Here is a 15,704-nt window from a genome sequence, read left to right as displayed (position 1 = left end):
GGGGCACCAGGTTAACTGGGGGGGGGGATGTGCCCACCCATGCCCTTTCCTGGCTACGCCCATGTTAATGCGCCACAGTAATTAATTGATTATGTTGCATCAAATTAAATAATTTATAAAAATTGAAATAATAAATACATTTATAAAATAATTGGCTGTATCTGTTCGCAATGATAATGTAAAACACACTGTACTTATAGTTTAGCATTTCCAATATTTAATTTATTTTTGAATTTTAAAATATAAGAAAAACAATTTTTTAAATAAAGTTTTACGCATTTATATCTCAACTTTAGATAATACAAAGATATAAGAATCCATCAAAAAAGTTAATTAATAATAATTAAAATAAAGAAAAAATATAAGTTTCTTTCGAGGTAAGGAAACTTGTAAAAAGTCAGGTATGCGATCACATGATGCCCGTCTCCCCACTTTGCGTAACCAAATGGTCGAGGTTGAAATAAAACCCCAGCAGAAGTAAAAACAAACATCGGCACGTGTATAGGACAATAAACTTGAACGGGAGCGAAGATGAGACATGACACCATGTAATTTATGCTAATTACTTTCTAATATTAAAATAAAATCTTCAATAAATTATAATTAAATTAATTTTTTGACTGAGTTCGACTAGAAGCATATCGAAAAGCTAGATTAAAGTGAAAATAGCGGTTTTTCGACGCTAAATATTTACAAATTAATTTTTTAATTTGGTGCCGGATTGACCGCAGCTGTTCGAATGCACACGTGCATGAAGAGTTTTATAGTTTGTCAAAATGGAAAATGAAGGACACCGTTAGAATGCAGAAAACCATGGTGCATGCCAAATATATAAGCACCCACTTAAAACCAAACTTTTGTCTTTGTCTAAAGATTGTCTCTACAGAAGTTATTAATATTTAGGATATTAGTTTAAAATCTTGTATTTCCTGGCACGAGATTCGCTCGATCTTTAATTTTACAGAGTGCTAGAAAGATACAAGCTTTGAAACGAGTGTCCTACAACATTTTATTTAATAATAAGAGTAGAAATCAAATTTATTATCGCTCAACAATTATTTTTTCGGTTTTTCTACGGTAGTCAAAAATGAGTAAATGTCATCGTTTAAGCTAAAGAATAGCAGGCGGTTGGGAAGAAGTTTGCTTAGCAACTTACTTCAGAAAGTATTGGGTTCTATACGATTTTCCGTTGCTAAAACATGAGTTTCTACTGTTAGTATTAAATAAAATCTATTTCTTTCTTTTGTCCACTGCGCTTAAATAAATACAAATGCTAAAAATAATGCTGTATAAAAATCACTCTTAACGCCGAACTAGAAGTGTACTTGACTTAATGTAGCGTGATTATATCGAAGCGCTGCAGAGATCAGTATTTCACAAGGATACAAGCAAGGAGTACCCACGTGCAAATTCCTACAGCATGTGCAGAGTATCAAGCTTTGGGAAGCTCTTCATTTTGTTAGTCTATATAAATGTAGTACACTACATGTGTATACGACAGTGCCTTAACATGTTACGCACAGTCCATAGGGCATACGGGGAAGTGCTGGTTGCTATTTTGCTCCTGAGCGCATTTACGAAAAAAAAAATTTCACATGAGAAGTGAAAAAAGCTAAAAAAGTGTGTTTTTCTCAGAAAAAGCTAAAAAAGAGAGGAGCTATGAAAAAAAAGCTAAAAAAGCTAAAAAAAAGAGAGTCACTTTAAGCCCTGTATAATAAAAAATAGAGAAAAGTCACAACTTTTTTTTTTTTAAATCATTGTTCTAGGGTATAAAATTGAACTGAGTAGACTGTTTTTACATATATATGTTTTTGGATATAATTTTTTATAATTAAAAACAGAATTTTTAAAGTAGATATTAAAGAACCACATGTCATATCAACATAATTTTGAACATTGCATGTTGCATCAATCTCCTTCAGATCATTAGAAATGATAGAGGTTAATTTCATTATGCTTCCAAATGAGGAATTTAAAGTGTATTCAAATTAAAATTTAGTAAAAGTTATTTGTTTCTAATAATCAACAAATTATTTAGACATTTTTATGCAGCAGAAAATAAACAGTGGATAGAAAACAAAGTTTTAACAACTATAAAGCAGTGCTCCGCAACCTTTTCTTACATATGGCATACCTATGTATTTACCAAATGCTGTGACACACAAGTAAATATATACACGAAAATATAGAAAATACAACATACGGTACATTAAAAAAAAACTGATTTACTGTTTTTTTAAACTTGTGATAATATAAAAACTTTTTAAATTAGTTTATAATGGATTTTTTTATTTTGATTTTATTTCTTAACAACCCAGAAACAACCCTAGACAAAGTATCATGCAGTCCTAGTGTGAAAAGCACACGATCAGGGTCTCGAGTCTGATCATAGGTACGCATTACAGGTACATCTTGTTGCTTCACAAAATTGAGATGGTGACTTGCCAAATTTACATGCGCACATATTCTGTGAGACAAAATTGTTAAAACTTTGAAGCTTGTTAGAATTTTTTCTGTAACAAACATCAGTGATAATAAATATGCAACAGGCAAATCATCATCCCTTCTGGAATCAACATGTACTTATCATATTCGCGTGTTTTTCCTCCTCTCAGAGACATTGTGCCACAGAACACCGGTTGCGGAGCTCTGCTACAAAGTATGCAAAATAATTTCAATTTACCTGTAATTTTCTTGCCATTGCAACAACTTCATGATCAGCAGGGTTATATTTATAACAATTTGTAAATATTAATCTTACGTCAGTAGCAAACTCATAATGAGAGTTATATTCTCTATTATCCATTTTTTCCTTGTGGAAAAAAATAAATAATTTTCAATATACACACCAGTATATGAATATTAATAAAATTGACTAATTATTTATATACTTAAATGATATTCATCAAAATAAACATAGTAACTTTAATTTATTATTGTTTGCTTCGTATCTACCAGAATCCATTATCATTTTTGGTGATCATGTATTCTATCTAATCTTTTTTACTATTACACTCAAACCTCTTTTTGAGCGATTTTTTATTTGTGTGATTTGTTTTGTGCGATTTTTTGTGTGTGGTATATGAATTTCAATCAAATTGGTATACTGCACAAAAATAATTGCACAAAACACATTGCACGTATAAAAAAAAATCGCACAAAAACAGGTTTGAGTGTATAACCAAAAATGATAATAATAACTTTAATATTAAGCTTTTTATGTGAGTAAATCTATCTTATTATACTTTATTATTAATATATCAATTTTTATATGTATTTCTAATTCAGCTTTAGCTTTATAGTTAAACCTGGCTTCATTAAAACTGCTACTCTTGGCTATAATTTTAAATAAAAAATTTGATATTTGTAATATACAGGTAAATTCTCAAACCGTGTTGTAACTTGTGCAACACAATTGTATGAGTTACAACACGTGATGACACGAGAATTGGGTATATCCCCCGTACGACGCGATTCAAAAACATCCCTGGACGAAACGTCACGATTTTAAAGAGCATTTGATATTTTTTATTCAAGCAAGCTTGTACGTTGTCTTATATTTCCCATGGATTTCAGAATATTGACATTTCCAATGTTTTGTGCCATTCGCCCAGTTTTCTTTAATGATAAATGACTATGCAATATTTCTTCTTCCTATAAACCATGTGTTGCCATTTTAGTAATAATGCTTTAAATAAACCCAAAAGACTGTTGCTGTAGTTTGTTTTACAGATTTAATTAAAAATTACTAAATAAAAAAAATTAATTTTTTAAGACAGGCAAATGCAAGCAAATAGATAGATCAGATTTTATGAAGAAAATATAAATAAAAATGAAGATGTTACTGATAACTGAGATTAAGATCAACAGGAAAGCTCAGAATATGATGATATTTCGTCAAAAATAGAATGTCCCTGTTTAACGATGTTTAGCAGTGAAGAAAAAATTAATGTGCAATACTTTTGATTGTGATTGTTAGTTAATTATTAATTGCTTTAATAACCATTTTTCTCTTAATTACGAAAAAATAGTCCACTTTTGCTAACTTTTGGAACTAACCCTGTGTTTTGTATTAGTCCTTTATTTTGTATAGCACAGATTTGCATAACACAGCATTTTTTTGGAACCTAACTCCATGTTATGTGAGGGATAAGCGTACAATTTTCATTTAAGTAGTACAATGTTTAAAATTCCAAATATTTTTTTATTCGTATAAACTTTGTTTATATATAAAATTCATTCTAATTTTTCAATTCTAACATGTAACAATTAGAACTGAAAATGTTTTATGCTTTAATGAGTTAAAGCATTTTTCATTTCTTTTAAACTTTTCGATGGAATTTTTGGTAGAATCCTTTGTCTTCGTTTATAATGTTCTTATATGAAATTTGATAGCAAACTTATTTTATCGAAGCCTTTAATTAAACAATATATATGTGAATATTTTTGGATAATAGTCTTATATGAAATTAGATTATTTTAACAATCTTAACATAGCCCACCTGTAACCTGTATGGAATATCGCATTTATATTTAACTTCATATACCATTCTAACAGATTATTGAATATTTATTTACTAATCTGCATAAATATTTATTTGTATGTAACGTTTATTTATACATTTATTCATTTGTACGTAACATCTAATTATAACATAAATAAATACTACAATTAGCAATATGTGATATTAATAATTTGTTATCATATTTAAAAGATGAATAACTAAATTAACAAAAAAATTAATCACACATACTTTCACAGTTCCTAGATCCATGGGATGTTTAATAATATCGTGGTAATCGTGAAGTCCTAATCGAAAAGCATCTACTGGTTTATAAAATGGCCAAGCATATCCCTAATAAGAGGATAATATGAAAAAGTTATCATCCAAATTAAAAAACATTTTAATTCAAAGTTTTTTTTTATACGTATTCTTAAAATAAGGGAAAAAAGTAATGTTTATGACTTTTTAAAACAACAAAACAAAATTCTTTTAAAGAATTCTTTCAATATATTCAATAACAAAAATTAGATTCCAAATTTGTAAATCTATATTGTAATTATTTTTACCGTTTTTTCTTAAATTTATTAAAATGTACACACACAACTAATTTTAAATGTTTTTCTGAACAGTCCAACTCAGTTCAGTTGCCCATTAGGATACATGTTTCTACATTAGCTAAGATTCCCTGTTAGCCAGACCTGAAACTGTGAATAAGGTAAGACACTTGGCACTGTTTTGAGAGCTTCTAGTCACACCTTTTTCATTGACAACTAGAAATTTGATTAAAAATTATTAATCCTAAACTTTTACGCTTTTAGTTACTTTTTCCATAAAATTTTCCTCTCTGGCTTGAGGAGTATTTTTAAATAAGCTCATTTATTTAAAAAATTTTCAAATGATCTAACTAAATTCCATTACAAAGTGATAAACATTATATGGTATATTCTTATATTTGTTTTTTTTTTTTAAATATAAAAATAGCTTTAAATTATGAAACAATTTTTATTAATAAGGAAGGTAAGTAAACAGAATGATCTTTTTCTATAAAGTCGCACTATCTTTTATCCGAACTTTGTCTTAAACAATACACGGTAATGATTAAAATGACAAGATTACTTACAGCATGCTTTTTGGCAAATAATTCTTTTAAAATACTGCTACAGTATTTCATTTGTTCTGTTAATCTTCCCTTTTTCGTTTTTGCAGGATGCTATTATAAATAACAACGTGCCATTATAATTATATTCAATAAAGTAAAAGAAAATGTTATAAATTCATTTTATGCTGAATCTTACCTGTTCTTTGACTCCACTTTTATTACCTCGAACTGTTAAGTCTATCTGTATATTTTGTACAGAAAAAAATTACTCTTTTGTTTTATTATCTACACATTTACTTAACTATCAAATAATTCCGTAATATATACACATAACAAAATTAAAAAATTAGATACATTTTAAATTAAACAATTATACAATATAATTTTAACTTACTTGAGTATCTGGTAAATCTTTAGATGGCTTTTTAATTGGTCTTCCACTTTCCCTCCTTGAAATTTTCTGCATTTTTGTATCAGGTGGAGGGGTGGTGGCCGTAGGTGGAAGCTGGTATACAGAATCGTAACCTGAGTTTGTTGTTGGCGTAGTCGTGTCTGCTTTTCTTTTCACTCCTTTCTTCATCTAAAATAAATAAATAAATTACATTTATTAATTGTCAAATAAAAATTGAGAAAATAAATGACAGCACGTCGGTAAAATTATTCGCATTTATATCAGGAAATTTGTATCAAATTAAATAAAATCTACCATCAAATGCTTAAAAAATACAAATAATAGCAATTTTTATATTGATGCAGCTGTAACAACAATGACGTATTTCTTTGACTGGTATTAATTTCTATAAAACCTGATATTATATTATATTACTTTGAAAATCTAAATTTTGTAATAAAATCTATCGTATCAAAACTTTGATTTTACTAATGATTAGAAAAGATCTTCCTATTATTTATTTATTAACATTACTAATTGAATTCTGTTCATCATCGTATGGCTTTTAAATATTTAATAAATTCTTCCTGAAATAATCATTGAAAATACCTTTGCAGGTGCCGTTTGGACCATACTACTTGATGTGTTTGGAGTGTTGCTTAATGACTGAATTAGTTGACTATCTTGACTGGTGTTTCCAGTTGCTGGTGATGCTGCCAATGGAGAGTCTATCATACCTGCATAGTTATTTGATTTAACTATCTGCTGGGTATTTTGAGAAACAGTGTAAGTTGATGCTGTAAGAGTAGTTGGAGTATTAGTACTACCGGGTATACTCCTAGGAGCAACTGTACTCATTGGAGGAGGTAGCGATGTTTGTATACTAGGAATTGATGGAATGACAGGATTGGAATTGGGGATTGATCCAGGAGCAGAAATCGAATTTGCCATACTTGTAGTTGTACTAGCTGCTGCTATAAATAAACAACAAACGATATTAATATAATTCTTAAAAGAATTTTTAAATTTTTTATATTTAAACTAAAAAAAATAATTAATTCTGCATCAATAAATCTATTTTAAAAATCAATGCTACATTGTTGTAAAATAATATTAGTCAAATTTGTTTTTAAAAATGATTAAATTAAAATTAAGTCTAAAAAGTTTTGAAGTTATTTTTAAAATAAATTATAAGATTAAAGCACATTACAATAATGAAATTAAGAAGCGAATAAAAAGAAAAATAAGAATTATTATTATTAAAAGATTACTATATTATAAACAGAAGCTGCAGAAACATTAAACAATATACTCAAGCACAATAAAACTAAACATAAAACAAATTTTGAGTGTGTCTCAGCACCATAAACATTTCTCTTTGGAGGATAATATAATGTATTTTTAATATAAATGTATAGGAAAAAATAAAAAAAATGCAGCAAATAAACCTTAGAAAAAGTTTTTTATATATATATTCAATTTTTTTTATTAACATGGTGTTATTTCATATTCATAAACTAACCAGAAAGAAATAGTTTAGTAAAGCAGGAGAAACTATCAACCAATATTCTGTAATATTATCTTTTCATTTTAATAGCATGCCTTGTTATATTAATTATTATTCCATAATTTTAAGAATCTCACTCTATTTTACTTTATACAAATACATAATGTCAAAAATTGAAAGAAAGAAATAATAAAATAATAGTACTATAATGAAAACAATAATTCCATTAGAAGACAAACAAGAAAAATGATAAAAATCACATATTAAATATTCTAAAACAAACGAGATATAAACATTTACATAATTTAAATTTGTAACATTTAAACTTCATCTTGATGTTTCAAAATGTAGTGTTTCTTATAAAAAAAAAAGCTTCCAGAAACAGCACAAGTAAGACTACATAACAGCCTGGAGCAGAGATTTTCAAATGAGACCACAAAGAAAACCGGGTGAATTCTCCAATCGAATAACCAATTTTTCAGCTTATCAATCACTAAGTATCATTGAAATGTCTGTCATTTAAATGCAATGAAATAGGGATGCTTTTGCAAAAGATTCTTGTCGTATTTTCATACAGATGCAACAGCCGCAGAAATATTATCGAAAAGCCCGTCTGCAGATATTCGTGCTAAATATTATCCGAACTACGCAACGAGCTGGTAAGCAGAGTTAAAAAATACCGAAAAATATTTCTTGCAAATCAAAATATACTAAATAATTGTAAAAACTTGAAAAATCTAAACCATACCTACAAAGTTTGATACTAAATGGATTTAATAAAAAAAAGAATATGGAACAATAGTTTACCTTAATAAACTGCTTGCTATAATTGTTCGGCTAATGCAACTGGCAGTCTTTTCTGCATTTCTTTCGTTATTTATTTACTTAGATATTTCATTTTTTTGTCAGATTATTGGAATTTTGTTAGGCATTATTGTAAGGCTATTATTACAATATTTGTCTACATATTAAAAATTCAAGTTATACCATTATGTAGATGATTTATCAAAATTCAGAAAGCATATGTGATTAATTATTTTAAAATTTAGTAATAATTTAACATTTTGTTAATTTTTTCATCGAATGGTATATTATATAAAGATCGACTTGACCGTATTAAAACTTACTACAATCAACCTATCGATTCTGATTATGATCCTTTTTATATAGCTTTTAATAAACATTGCCATTCTGAATGTCATATAATGACAATTAATAGTTTAAAATCATACTTTAGAACTGAAAATATATCAGATCTATTTTAAAATGTTAATTGCTTTCATGTTCCTACTGTAATCATCTCATTATGACATTTAAAAATTTTAATTACTTGAAATTATTTATTAAATCATTGTATATTCAATATTGTTAATCAAGTTTATACAAATACCTCTTCCTCGTCCACCACCTTTCTTCTTTCCTTTACCTTTCATACCTGACAACTTAGATGGTGGCAAAGGTATTTCAATCTCCTGTTAAAAAAGTTGTTATTTTTTTTTAATTTCATAATTAAAAACACTTATTCTAGATAAGGCCTGAGCTCAACATTCTGAAAATACAACTGAAACAGAAAACTGAAAAGCATCTAGTTTTTATGCTTCTACAGTTCGGCAGAAAACTTGGACTTGAAAACAAAGTTGAAAATATTTAACTTTTCTATTGCCGTTCAGTTTTTCAATTGTAATTTAACCAATAATGAATCATTTCGTAAGTGATGTCGGCAAACTGGGGAAGTTCTCATTGACCTTGTCTCACTATTATGAAAGATAAGTAACAAAAGAAAACATAATATTGAATTAAGGAGGTTACTTATAATTGACAAGAGTACTGAAGCAATTAGAACTTCCTTCATTTTTGAAAAAATTGGTTTCGGCAATTGCTGCAGCGTGTTACAAATTACCCGTTTTTTTGTTTTCGGATAAAATGTGATTCTCGGCTGAAACAAAATTATTTAATTTTTCAGTTTTCTTTATCAGTTTCTGTTTTCGGTCAATGCGAAAACTCAGACCTAAATACTTATTAAAATAAATTCGATACGGTAAACATAATAATGACATTAAAACATTAATAGTAGTTATTGATAGGGGCTGCAAATTTACCAACTTTTTTATTATCGGTAAAATGGTAATTCTGAAAACATTACACCAGTTTCTGTTGGTCAATTACCATAATTTTTAAATTTGACTTCAAATGCAAAAATTAGCACACTAGAGATTATTTAGTCTAAATCGGCAGAGTGTTGCAACTAAATTTTTAGTGCTCTACGACCAATTAAATTCCCCTTTTTCCTATTTTAAAAGTTTTTTTTTGCGCAAATAATACAACATCCTGTAATTTTTTTTTTAGTGGCCAGTGCAATCACTCACATTCAAATATATGTATTTCGTTTTGTCAATTAAAATTGCTAATGCATTCTAGGCATTACAGGTTAAGAAACAAATTGCCAAACTGACCAATATAGTGCTGTAATGTGATACTTTTAAAAATTGCAAAGTAGTGTAGAGTAATAATTTAAAAGATAAATGACGTTAACTACTTTTTAACAGAAATATTTGACGCTTCTGTTTTTATTATCTAAAAATATATGAGCAAGTGTATGTGAATATTTAGCCTCAAAAATTACTACATCTATCTTTCTTGGCAATTTTAATGGTAAAAAAAATAATCAAATTCATGGTATATTTGCAAATGCATTTTTTAAAACCTGATTACTAGCAATTTACTAGTATTGCAATCACTAGTTAGTTGAAATTACTGTGTCTCCCTATCAATTATGTATTTCAAAATTCTAATATGTTAACAAAAAAAAGGTAAGATTAATTAATTATGTTTAAGAAGACTGAAAAATTTTTTGTATATGTCTTCGTTACTGTATACTTTTTATATTTTTTTTTAAATTACGATCCATTAATAAAAACATAAAACATTCAATACCTCAAATATTAAATCTTGCAGATTAGTTTTCTTTCTTTCTTTTTAATAACATTTGTCATAATTTTGCTAAAAACTATTTAATAAAATGTATTTTTGATGCAATAAAATAAATCTCTCTAATTTCTTTAATATTAAATTTCATTCTTACTGATATTTATTTAAACATAATGCTTTAATTTATATTTTACAGCATGTTCTAGAGACCCAGAGGATCAAAAATGTCCTATAAACGTAACCCTTCAAATGCATTGTAACACTAGAAGGGTTTAAAGTTCGGATTAGAAGATCCCTTAAGATGCTGCTCCGCAACACTGTTAAGAGATGCAGAATAGCCTCAATCTCGTGGCTCAAATTTAAATCTGCACGCCACACCATTCATTTGTATTTGTGGTTAGTTGAAGATATGTTTTTGGCCACTTATATAAGGATTTTTACATAATTATTATTATTATTTTGGTTACCTGAATACAGAAGTTTATACCTGGTAATTATGATGAATATTAATTTTATAAAAATTTTAACTTTAGATTTAAAAACAATTATTCTCAAAAAATTATATTTTTAATATTTATAACATTTGAGAAAAAAATAATTACTAAAACAGAAACAATACTGTTTTAAAAATTATATAAACTAACTTTTTCTGGCATTTCTGTAATTTTGGTCAGAAATAATTTTTCGAGTGTTTGTGCCATAAAAACAACGTCCTGTAAAAAAACAATAAAAATATTAATTATAATATTGCAAAACCTAAATCTTAAATGAAAAAAAAGTAAAATTTTTAAAAATAAACAGACAAAATAATCTCTTTTTTTTACATAAGTGTTTGGAGGGTGCAAAAAATTGTTAATTTTTTTAACCAACTTTAATGTTTATTGACATAATAATCTATAGCAGGGGTTTCCAACTTGTATTCCGTGGAACCCTAGGCAATTCCAGCAATAAAATCCGTCGAGTCTAGTGATGTATGAATGTGCCAATGCAGATTTGCAACATGAGGTGTAATTGTCCTAGTCTCGAATCGAGTCCTAGAGTTATTTATAGCTTTAAAAACACGGGGACAGATTTATAAGATAATGGAATGAACTGAAATCATGATATAACATTTGACAAAATAATGAAAACCATAAAAATGGTAAAACCTAACCTAAAGCTATAAAATCATAACAATATAACTTTAAAAAGTACCCAACACACAAATAATAATACAATCATTAAATATGCTTCAATTCGTCAATATCTGCAGTGCAAGCCTAATGACAAGGATATAACCCCTTCACATTAATGACCAGTTTAAATTAAGTAATAATATTTGCTTTCCATTATTAATCTGGTTTTTTTTCGCATTTTTAGTAATTTGTTTATAATTATTTTAATTTTTTAAAAGTTTCCACTTTCTTAATTTCTTTCAAAAATGTGTGTTGTGTTGCTTGCTACATTACAACAATTAAGTTTAAATTAATAAATTGCTAAATTAATTCCATTATGCAAAACTTCGTTAAAATCTTTTTATTTATAAATAAAAATTGAACCGAAATGTTTTTATTTGGAAAAGAGATTATTTTCGATTCGGCAAAAATTACGCAATATAGTAACATTGCAGTTTAATATATGTAAAATAGCGAGGTTGCAGCCGAAGTTTTAAACGCGAAAACGTGTACGTCGGACATTCGGTGCCGCTTTCCCGTGAGCCTAGAAGTTTGACAGTGGTGTTTGGAAAGTCGGTGGAATCGTGCTCGGCATTCCAAACGCCATTGTCAAACTTCTAGCCATACGGGAAGGCGGCGCCGAACGTCCGACGTACACGTTTTCGCGTTTAAAACTTCGGCCTCGACCTCGCTAATAAAATGTAATACTTACTTCACCGGGTTTATTGTATACATAACAATTTGTGAACATAGTTTTAAAATCTTCTATACATTCTGAAGCTGAATAATACCAGCAGCTTTCGAGTCGTTTTTTAATCGTACCTAAATCCATCGGACATTTTATAATTTTGTGATAATCCTGGAGGGAGGGAAAAGAAACACATATTTATTTTACAATACAGCAATATTGAATAACAAATAAAAAAATATAAAAATTAATTTTTGAAGTCAGTATTTACTTTCAATCGATTCTAATGGTTGCTAAATTAAATTATGTGTTATGACTTCTAGTTAAAATCCAGCCAGCATCGATATCGAACTCACAGCAGTATATTTTGATGCTAACTGTTGACACACAAATTCAACTCTAGATTATATTGCTAAAAAGATAGCATTTTGAGATGGAATAGCGATATAAATTAGAGAAAAGGTAACAAAACTTAAAATGCAGAAAATAGTGATAATCATTATGCGGTAATGCACAGAATTCAGAATAAATCCAAATTATGGCTCTGCTATTTATTGAACCTTTATGCTTTAACTTAAATTAAATTTTGGTTTCTGACTAATCAAAATAATACTGCATATTTTTTTTTGTGTGTTTTATAATTTTGAACTTATTAGCTATGAATTTATCAAGCATGATGTAAAGCTCATAACATGATGTAAAGCTTATAACATGATTATGTTTATAATAGGAACTGGATTATGTTGAGCTACTTTTCCACAATTATAGTTAATTAATTACTAAATGATTTGTTACTAGAGAGAAGTGTTAGGTGCCACCTCATTAAATTTACTAATTATAATTAAATTTTTATTTATTACATAATTTACATAGAATGTTGTTCCAATATAAATGCTATATAAACAAACTGTAATAAATAAGTTTTTAATATGATTGAAACTGTGGATGGCTCAACAGAAGCCAAAAACATTTTTTCAATAAAGAAAAGAATTTTGGTTTTTTTTATACACGTCCTTTGTATTGTTTTTCCATGGCAGACATTCCAACACAGCAATGGCCATATTGTGCTGTAAAACTTACCCCAGTAAATGGAGCCTCGCTCACACAATTTACTACTGATGGCGATATAATGTATGGTTGTCATTTTTGGAGGGTGCCAACTTGGTAGGGAACACTATGTAGCAATGGACGGGCAACTTCCGAGTAAATTTTGCTAGGTCTGCCAATTTCTCATTACATTTGGCAATATCTTAAGCCAGTTGGTTAAATTTTAACTTTTCAATTGGTTGATTTTTCTATATTGTTATAAATTTATTTGAGGTGTGTTTTGAATTTTTTCATAAAAAGATGGATTGAAATCTGTTGGTGAGAGTATCACGACACTCTCCTAGGAACATTCCAGGTGACATCTAGACCGTTGTTTATGTAAGAAGATTCTTGTACTTTGTACCTTATTTCCTGTCGTTTTTTGGTATGTGTACTCTATATAACGCAGAATAAACTCTGTGTTCCAACCGAGCAGTTTCCTTTTTACTTTACTCCGCTGCCACACCCTGCATTTATTACGACAAAATCAGACTTAGGCAAACTAAACAATTACAATTGCCTAGGGAGAAATCTGAATGACATCTGTAAACTTTCATTTCTTTATATTTGAATTTACACGGGTAGTGAACAAAGTGAATATTCTCTAAACCAACGAGCTTTCGGGGTTTTATTTATTACCAACACCTGTAGAGTATGAATAAAATCAAGTATCAGCAGCATTAAGTATTATATCATCTCTACTTCAGTATTTCATTTGTAATGAATAGAACTTAATGTAAAGAGCATTAGAACTTTACATTAAGTGGAAATGTATAAGTGCACCACTATTTAACCGGCTGCATAGTATTCAAATAAAGCTATTTAACATTAGTTCTATTTCTCTGCTTCAAAAACTAATTTTAAAGATAATATATTCATTTCATAATTTTTATTTTAAGTAGTTATTTTATAATTTTATAAACTACAAAATGGAATATATGTATAAAACCTCATTTAAAATTCAAATAACTTATTGAAAGGTTATTATTCGTAATAAGGTTCTTTGCCGTTCATAGAACAATAATATTCTGAAATTTAACTAAATTAGATAATTACTTCCCAAATTTTATTTTCGACAAAAATTATTCATTTAATACAATATAAAAATATTCAACACGACAAAAATTTAATCATTAATGAATTTTTATAATGGAGCATTATTGGACTTACCGGTAAATTTAATTTAATAGCGTCAACAGGTTCGTGAAAAGGCCAAGCAAATTGATGTTTCCATACTGCTTTCATCACATTCTTTAACAGAAACTGAAGTTGATTACTATTTCGGTGGCGCTTATCAGGAGGTGGAATACACGGAGGTTGAACAACGCCGTCTATGGGTTCTAAACTTGGTTGTTCTTCCTCTTTGATGGATGCCATATCGTTACTATTCTGAGGACATCAAAATATAAATTTTAATACTATAAAAATCCATCTGTTAATATTGACACCTCTTTAACAAAAATTTCAAATGCATTAATTTTCAAACATTAATATTAAACTCTGTCCAAAATATAAATATCAATGTAAATTATATATTAAATTTAATTTAATTCTTGAAAAATTTAACAACATTAGTTATATATAACTGACAATAAATATGTTTGAAAAATATATGCATTCTGTACTTGTTTTACTCTAAAGATTTAGACAATACTTGTAAAAGCATTGATTTAACATTACTGTAATTATCTAATATTTAGAATTACAGTATTTATTACTTTTTTTAAATTATAATTTTACAGAAAAGCTAGTAGTATCACTCTTATATATCATTTTTCTCGGTTTAAATATTTGTCAATTCAGTACAAAGAATTCACCGCACCAAATTATTTTGTACAATTTATTAGAAGTAATCATAACTTCTAATAAATTATTGATGAATTATTGATAAGTATATTAAATTATCAATAAGTTGGAACAGTCGACAATTGACACTGCACATGCTTACTCCAGCAGATAGCACTTAATGGAAATTACAAAATGTTTGGCAGTATTAATAGACCTTTCTCGGGTAAAAAGGCCATTCCACAGACAGAACAAGGAAGAACATATTCAAAAATGGAAAAACATTCCAAACGGGATATATGAGAAGACAGGGGTTAATTAAATATCGTTACTCGAAGTCTAAGACATTGGCACGCATTAACATCTTTAAAGATAAGTATGCTTACAATATGGCACGCAGACTCAAAAAGGTTCGCCATCCCTGGTCTAGGCAGTAAATTATCCAAAGAGGCCTAGGGAGGCATTCAGGGCAACACTTGCACAATTCGCAAAGTTAAAGATGTTCCTTAGGGACTGAAGTATGGCAGGAGCTAGTGGTCACCTGTTCTATAATGAAGCCCG

At 28.3% G+C, this 15,704-nt stretch overlaps 1 protein-coding gene across 6 annotated transcripts in view; it reads right to left on the bottom strand.

Annotated features, from left to right (window-relative positions):
* LOC136987155 (bromodomain-containing protein 3-like) overlaps nucleotides 1-15,704 on the bottom strand; it is an 85,872-nt gene that overhangs the window by 18,476 nt on the left and 51,692 nt on the right. For 4 of the 6 annotated variants that reach the window (XM_067284844.1, XM_067284842.1, XM_067284847.1 and 1 more), the window contains exons 3-12: nucleotides 14,529-14,747; nucleotides 12,297-12,443; nucleotides 11,075-11,143; nucleotides 8,893-8,974; nucleotides 6,605-6,969; nucleotides 5,999-6,184; nucleotides 5,801-5,845; nucleotides 5,626-5,715; nucleotides 4,755-4,856; nucleotides 2,684-2,812 (exon numbers count right to left, since the gene is read on the bottom strand). In XM_067284844.1, coding sequence (XP_067140945.1) covers nucleotides 2,684-2,812; nucleotides 4,755-4,856; nucleotides 5,626-5,715; nucleotides 5,801-5,845; nucleotides 5,999-6,184; nucleotides 6,605-6,969; nucleotides 8,893-8,974; nucleotides 11,075-11,143; nucleotides 12,297-12,443; nucleotides 14,529-14,747 — 1,434 coding nt within the window. The remainder of the gene's footprint in view (nucleotides 1-2,683; nucleotides 2,813-4,754; nucleotides 4,857-5,625; nucleotides 5,716-5,800; nucleotides 5,846-5,998; nucleotides 6,185-6,604; nucleotides 6,970-8,892; nucleotides 8,975-11,074; nucleotides 11,144-12,296; nucleotides 12,444-14,528; nucleotides 14,748-15,704) is intronic. The other 2 variants (XM_067284843.1, XM_067284846.1) reach the window with 2 other exon arrangements.

This window comes from Centruroides vittatus, unplaced genomic scaffold, assembly GCF_030686945.1.
Source record: "Centruroides vittatus isolate TY-2023 unplaced genomic scaffold, ASM3068694v2 scaffold_1478, whole genome shotgun sequence".
NCBI lineage: Eukaryota > Metazoa > Arthropoda > Arachnida > Scorpiones > Buthidae > Centruroides > Centruroides vittatus.
Note: the sequence above shows the minus strand (reverse complement) of the source record. Positions and strands in the feature narration are given on the sequence as shown.